General features: G+C 37.9%; 1 protein-coding gene across 5 annotated transcripts in view; it reads right to left on the bottom strand.

Annotated features, from left to right (window-relative positions):
• Positions 1 to 8022, bottom strand: part of SMC6 (structural maintenance of chromosomes 6) — a 33251-nt gene extending 25229 nt beyond the window's left edge. For 4 of the 5 annotated variants that reach the window (XR_013949661.1, XM_080588198.1, XM_080588200.1 and 1 more), the window contains exons 1-5: positions 7882 to 8022; positions 5150 to 5300; positions 2680 to 2828; positions 1416 to 1533; positions 469 to 574 (exon numbers count right to left, since the gene is read on the bottom strand). Coding sequence is in view for 4 of the 5 variants with exons in the window: in XM_080588198.1 (XP_080444324.1) it covers positions 469 to 574; positions 1416 to 1533; positions 2680 to 2823 (368 nt within the window). In the remaining variant the exon portion in view is untranslated. Of the gene's footprint in view, positions 1 to 468; positions 575 to 1415; positions 1534 to 2679; positions 2829 to 5149; positions 5301 to 7404; positions 7502 to 7881 lie in introns of those variants that run through there. The other variant, XM_080588199.1, reaches the window with a different exon arrangement.
• Positions 8023 to 8042: the final 20 nt, after the last annotated feature.

Raw genomic sequence — 8042 nt, forward strand, 5'->3', positions numbered from 1 at the left:
TGACACTGATCTACAGCATTATGTAAATGTAAGCTTTTAAACCTCCTCCCATCCTTTTCTGGTTCCCCTAAACATACTAACCCCACTCTTGCTGCAGACACAAATTCACTTCCTTTGCATTAAATAATCCACCTGCATGTCAAGGTCCTTGCACTGCATATAAACTCACATCACAAAACAGAAGACTTATCACTATTTTGTGAGCAGTGAAAGCAATATACGAGAACTAGGCAATAAGCAGCACATTTTAATATGCCTTAGCTAGTTCAGAGCTAGTGGCATTCTACTGGTAGATTTCTATTTATTTATTTTTAATATGGTAGTGTTATGCCTTTTTTTTTCCCCCCCTTATGAGTTAGACCCAGTGGGAAAACAGAGAAAATGAAGTTAACAAAAGACTGATCAGCTACCCATAATCAGAATCACTAAACTACATATCCCATCTTAAAACAAAAAAGTTTTACTTACGTTGCTCCAGTTTTTACGAACATTTTTAATGAGGAACCTCTGTTAGTAGCAGTGGCTTTCCCACCAAGTCCAACAATAAGAGCCGTTAACACAGAACTTTTTCCACCTGTAATAGAAGCATTGAAGTTTTTATTTTACTTTATTTTTTTAAAGTTCTCGTGACTTTTTATCCAATTCACTCACATTATAGATTTTTGCTTGACTGCTTATGTTTTCAAGCACTTAAATTCCAATTTATGTCAAATACATAAAATAGTCATAGCTGTAGAAATAAACAATTCCAAAAACAAACAAACAAACAAAAAAAAACAGAAAAAAACCACATCCATTCCTTAAGGTACCCCCCCAAAAATTCATTCTGAGCCAAACTTCTGTTACTATTCTTCAGCAATATGCATTCAACAAGATGTCCTACCTCAGGAGGAAAGGAAACTCCCTTCCTTACAAGCACGCAGAAAACACTTATACGAGAGAAGAAATCAAATACATATTATCATTCAGTTAACTGAAAGGTTTTAAGCTCTATTTAAACATTTACGTTTAATTTTTGAAATGTTCCCTCCAAAAGAACTGAACTTGCGAAAGGAATCACATCCTTCTAAAACAGCTTCTACTTGGCATAAACTTGGACAATTACTATGTATTTTAAAATGAACATATGAGTACATGAAGTTTATGTTTGAATTATACATAAATTTATATAATGAAATGTTTTGCACTCATTATCTTTTGCAAACCTCTGAATTTAAAACTTCACTTTTTCATCAGCTCTGGACTACTGGCAGAGACCCACGGGATTCCTGAGTCTAAAACTGAACCAACCTACATTCTTAGAAGTGTTAGCTCATCTACGTATCTTTATTTTTTTTTTCCAAATCAAAATTAGATGTTTTAAATTATTAACAAAAGCAGTCTTTTGGCATAGCAATGTTGTAATCAATACTTACTTCCATTGTTTCCAACAACAAAATTGAGATTTGATCCAAACTGAAAAGGTCCCAACATGGAATGGCACATAAAGTTCTTCAGCTGGATACTTTCAATTATCCCAACTTCCCCTACAGTCTAAATAGATATTATGTTATGTGTGCATTTTAATTAAATACGTTTCATCTACTTCAAATATAATGAGAATTCAAATGACTATAATAAAAATCATCAATGTTAACAAACCACGAGAACATCAGAAGGGTTTCATGATATTGTGAAAATTTGCTTGTTATTACATAAATTAAGATCAAAACAGTTACCAAAACTTAACTCTTATCAATGGCAAATTTCAGTTCTTGTCATAGCTAACTTACAATTAATATAAAAGATCAAGATCGTAATGCAGTGATTAGAGCAGTAAGTAAAGAGCATCATAGAAAGATTTTGTTATTTAAACAACACTGAAAAGTCTTAGCACGACTTAGAAAAAGGGAAATAGAATTAAGTTAGGAAGGAGGAAATGAAACTAGAAATGAAACTAGAAATGAAACTGACATCCCAATGTTCAACTCATACTATTTTGACAGGTAATTTTATCTGCAATGCTTCAGAAAAGCAATGCTTTTTAATCAAGCAAAGTTTTCAGGAAAAATAAAAAATCCAGTGACACAGAATAGGTACTGTTCAAGAAAATTAAGTGAGGAGTTACACCTCTGCGGATCATAAATCAACGCCAGACTTGCAAGACTGTATTTGTGTGCTAAAAATTATTTTAAGAGTCCAACATCAATTTAAAATTCAACCGTTACAGTAAAATGGAAAATAGGTATTCCCATTTTCAAGTTTCACCTCCAAAACAAGCATTTCAAACATTTTTAATTGTCATTTCAAAGTTTCAGCTATACAAAGAAAGCATCTAATGCTTCTTTTAGTAAACTATTTGTTTTCCTAAATAATTTTTTCTGCTTTTCCTACAGCCCTAAACCAAATATGCCATACTTCTATTAAACAAAATCTTTCAACTTTACTTAGTTGTCAACTTCAGTAGCATTCATTCCATAAAACCAGAATACTGTTATTTTATGATCAACTGTCATAACTACATGATCCACAAAAATATGGTAAGAACGAACATTCAGAAGTTCTCATTACAGCCATTATCTCTATTTTCTTTTAGATTAGTTCAGTTGAAGCCTACATACAAGACTTATTTCAACATCAACCAAAGACAATTTTATACATCAATTTTCTTAGTTTTGGATTTTTTTTAAAACAACTTACCGACGCAGAAGAAAAATTAGTATCAAATGAAAACAGTGAGTTTTCTTCATCATTTGACTCATCACTGTGCTCATCTGTGAATTCTTGCCTCTGTCTTTTGTGGGATCTAGGCTTTGAAACACTTTCTTCCTTTCTCTTACCCATGAGTACTGAAAAAATATCAAAGTAATTATAGTGAGGACATATCAAACTGTAGCCCAATATGTAGTACTGAATTTAATACTGAAACTTACAATCTGTAAGTTACAAATATGTAGTACTGAAATTAGACTGAAACTTACAACCTGTTATATGAAAACATACCTACAGATAATGCAGACTGCACTTATTTAATTTGATACAAGAAATTCTAAGGTCATTGCAAATGTTGCAGTACGATCGACACAATTTTGAATAAAATGATTTGCACAGCCAAAAAGAAAATGTATTAATTATACATGGCTGAGAAATGTCTAGACAGTGAATATGTGGAATACATAAAGTCGAATAAATGAAAATTTAGATTCATAGTGTTGCTCCCTTCCTACTTCTGCACACAGCCAACCTGCTTTTGTTGGGCAATGTTGTGTGATCACAGTAAACAAAATGCTGTCATTTTACTAATGAAGGACAATTCTCTATATAGAAAACATACCTATACATATATACATATAAATGCTTCCTCTACAGAGATAAATAACCCACCTCACTAATATGACTAATAAGAAATAAATCCTGCAAAAGTAACAAAGTCTACTAAAGTTGCATATAACCAAAAGAACAGGTGTCTAGGATAGTCAAAATTTCACATTTTCTGCAACAGTATCATTAGGGTGTGGTTCTTATTCCCCCTAAACTGCACATTACACTCTTTATACCTACAGTCCCAAATTACAACACAAAACATGGACCACATTACTTTTGTCCACAGCAGAAACAAGGTCCTGTTCATACAAAGACAATGCACAATCTTTTCATTTGCCAGCAGTTAGGTCACCTATTGAGAAGTGTCCAGACCATGCTCAAACGGATAACCACTACATAATTTTTGGATATCAAAATGTTTCCACAGTTGAGCACGTTCTCTTGCTCAGGCAATGTTGCTTCCTTCCAGCAAGAGTGGCAGCCAACTTACACACATCTCACCATGCAAAATTCTGAGGTATTAAATGCAATTAATATCCACCATTATAGAAAAATCACTGAATGGCCTAAGAGTAGGGTGAATTCATGAAAAATGAAAAAAAAAAAAAGCAGGGTACCAAATCACTTCTTGTCACAGATATATTTGAAGTTAATGAGTAACAGTTTCCCTGTCCTACTTGACAGATGATATGACACAGGAAAGAAGCCTGGTGGGTCAGCCCAGCAGTTCTTAACGTGACCTCCCGCATCCTGCAAGGGAGACAACAAGGTTCCTGAGAAAGTTAGGTGGGCAGGCACAGTGGTTCCAGCCATGCAATGCATGGTCCCAGGGGACCCCTGCTCAGTCAGCCCTCAGGCACTCCCAGAGCTTCTCCACGGTTCCTTGTCAAGCCTTGCCTGGGCTCTTGCTCCCACAGTCTCCACAGTCTCCTCTTCCAGGCCTCTCCCTAGGATGCTCCAGACCCTATCAGTTGCAGGACTGGGTAAAAGACCAGCTTGAATTCCTGGAGCACCTGATGACTGGCTGTCACCATCACTGGCACTCAGCCAGTAGCAGGATGGCAATTTTCAGCAGTAGGACGGCAATTTTCAGGTTACTTAGAGGCAAGTCGTCTGTGGATAAACTAAGTGCAGCCAGCTGTCTCACCTGCCTCCTCTGTTTCTGTCTCGTCTCCCTGAGTTCAAGCAACTCTTTACGAAGCAGAATAATAAACTGACTGAAGGCACTGAAAATTGATGCAGGATTTTTTTATTTTTTTTTTTAAAAAAAAGAAGTTTCCCAACCATTTCACCATACAAATTTGTATGTTTGGGTCAATGTCGAGATAGAGTGCTTCTTTAAGCAGCTTCTTTCACTTGTGCCAGCTTAACGTTCTGGTCAAACTCTAGCCTGATTTCAACAGAAATATAAGTTTGAAAAAGCTCATACCATAAAACACCACAGACAATAAATAGCATTTATTATATCAAACACCACAGACATTAAAATTTGTTACATCACTAAAGACCGCTGAATTTCTATTCTGGGTGTTCTTTGGGTTTTATAAAACAGTAGTTGATTATCTCCTCATTAATTGTCTTAGACAAAGCACACAAATAATACGAAATAGCATACATCCCTTTCCCTCAAGTGAAACAGACGAACTTCAAAGCAAAGACAGACATGCAATAAGCTTCCCATCTTATCTTCTTGCGATAATATCAGGGATATCAGGTTAAGTTCTGGACTATTATTATGTTAATTAAATATTTACAGGGAATCTGCCATTTCCATTTTATGTTATGTAGTTTAAGATCATACACATAAAACAAGCAAGCAAATACACTTCATCATTCAGTTACATACCTTTTACTGTGCTTCTTTCAGTTTCCTACATAAACATGTCATTATATTACTTGGATCAGAAAAGAGTTGCTTGTATGCTCTTAGAATTTATCCATCAACCAAACATGAAGGTAGGCATTTGTTCAATTTGCTGTTCCGCTGAAGTCTCACTCTATAAAGAAGGGAAAACATAAGACTTAAATGCTATAATGAATATTAACTAAAGAACAGGGCTATGAATTCTGTTGCTATATCATTTGCACATCTAAGGAAAAGAGACTACGAGAACGGAAAACAAAATAGCCTAGAAGAAAACTCACTCACTCAATCTAAGCATAATGAAGTCAAAAATAAAACAGTTTGCACTCCAGAACTCTAGAAGAATTAGTACTGAAGATAAAATTTAACAGAAACTTAAACTGTATTGAAACAGCCTCTGAAATTGTTATCACAAGTACCAGATGTAAGCAGATGTAACACCTACAGTGCATATAAAAAAGCAGGGAGGCAGAAGAAATTGACCTCATCAACAAGGAGTCCACTAATCAGACCTCACAAGAAACAAAGCTTGAAAAGCTAAAGGGACAAATAATTAAGACACACACACACAAAACCCACACACAAGCAAGCAAGCAAACAAAAAAACACTGAAAATGACATATACTACACTTGAGCTTTACTTTTAGACCATCTTAGTGTTTTTGACAGAAAGAAGTTCCTTTTTTTATATTGTTTACAATTTACATTTTTACATACTTGTACCATGACACACTGATTTTCTTCATTAACTTTTTAATTGAAAAAAAAAATTGAAAAAAATAGTCGATTGCAGTGTCTTAGCACTGCTTATCATGGTTTTAAAAACAGCTTGGGAATACCTGAAAGCAAAGGAAAAGCTGCAGATGTGACCTGTCATTAAAATATGCAAGTATCGTACTGGAAACTATTAAACTGGCAAAAATAAAGATTAGTACAAGTATTTTAATGTACGCAATAGACTAATGGGAAGTCAACAATGAATACTATTGACAAATGTTAACAGAACTTCGCTTAAAGGACTAGACATCGTATTTTTAAAATGAAGTCTAAATGTATGGTTATGTTGCAATATGAAGTAGGACTATGTTAATGGAAACTTGCGATGACAAAGTCAGGAATATCAATAATGTGAGAACTGGACTGTCATTCAGAAAGACGATACAAAAGTGCTCATTTAATAAAAAATGACCTTTACTAGCATGGAATGTAAGAGCACAATGTAAAACCCACAGCTATTAACTATGAGTGAATAAGGGCAAGACAGATCCAATTACAAAAACATCACAAGATCACTACAAATCATAACAAACATTTTTCATGCACGTAATGAGAAAGTGAAAGGAAACCACCATTCCAAGATGTGTCACATGGTACTGTGTAAAACTATTAGGACTATTACACGTTATAATAGAAAACTATTTACACCACTAACATCAAAGTATAGGAAGACAGGCTGCGTGCACCGGAGGCAATATGCACTGCCAGCCACTAATGCTCCAACCAAACCCAGGGCATCCTATTTCCAGTTTCCATTGCAATGCAGTTCTAAATTTTTCTTCCACCTTTCTTCCTTCCTCCCTGCCTAGCTGGTCACAGCTGGTATCATCCAGAGCACCTACACCACACACCACCACCAAAACCACCTCACGCTGGCTTTCCAGCAACTATGTGTCAGCCTGTTATCATCTAAGGTAGGAAACATTTGCCACTCAAAACATCCACTTCAACCACTCTGCAACCAGACCAGCTACAATCTTGGATTGCCTTTCATCCAGTTACCACAACAGAGGTTGACAGAAGGCACAGGAGCAGACCTACAGTGTTACAGAATGTAACATATAAGAGGAAGGACGGGAGGAATGGAAGAAAAGAATTGTGATCTGCTGATAACACTACATTTATTTAAACAGACACAGAGATACTGATAAATGAACTACATGTTAATTCTGGTAGATTCTAACAATAAAGGAAAGAAACATACACAGCCAAAAAAGCCTTTTTTCTTTTTTTTTTTTTTTTGTACAAAAAAGGTATGAGATCTCTCAACTCGGCCAGCCGCTCATGTTATCAGGCACACAAAGTCCGTACCGCCCCATGCAGACACTAGCAAGCACCTGCTGGAGAAGCAACAAGCGATGGCAGCTCTACCGCATCTATGGGGAGGAACAAAATCCCTCTGCTCACACCCCCAATGCCACAGTTACTGCTTGTTTGTCCCAAAACTTGCCCTGGACGACCTGAAAGGATGCAATCACCTCCCCGTTGCAAAGCCTATGTCGGTGGATGCACCAGACGAGAGAAACTTCACATCAGTTTCGTTTCTGCCGCAGCTGAGAAGAGGAGGAGAAGAAGGAAGGAGAGGAGGGGAAGAATGAGAAGGAGGAGGAGGAGGAGGAAAGCGCTCCCTGGTCAGTAGCTGCCTCTCCCCCTGCCTTTATAATGCCGGATGCCTCGGGGCAAACCCCATGCGCTACCCCTGAGCACCAGGCAGGCACCAGGGGGAAATTTCACCCAGCTCGACCGCCACAGGGACAAGTCAGAAACCGAAAAACCCACCCTGGGGCACACGAAAAAAAAACCACCGCGGGGGAACCCATCCCCGGCAAGCTCAGCGAGGGCCCGGCCGTACTCTGCTGACAGCAAGCACAGCACAGCACTGCCGCCACCGGGACCCCTCACCCGGCCCCACGAAGATGACCCATTCCTCATCCTACCTCTCCTCGATCCCACCGCCAAGCGGCGGGACCGTTACAACCGGCTGAGAGCCGCACTCCCGCGGAGATTCCGAGCCCAGCACGGCGGGGGGCGGGCGGCTGAGTGCGACGGAACAGCCGCCACGGGCGCGGCGCCTGCGCGCGCTCTCCCAGCCGCCTCC

The sequence above is a fragment of the Anser brachyrhynchus genome (assembly GCF_964034855.1).
Source record: "Anser brachyrhynchus genome assembly, chromosome: 3".
Classification (NCBI taxonomy): Eukaryota; Metazoa; Chordata; class Aves; order Anseriformes; family Anatidae; genus Anser; species Anser brachyrhynchus.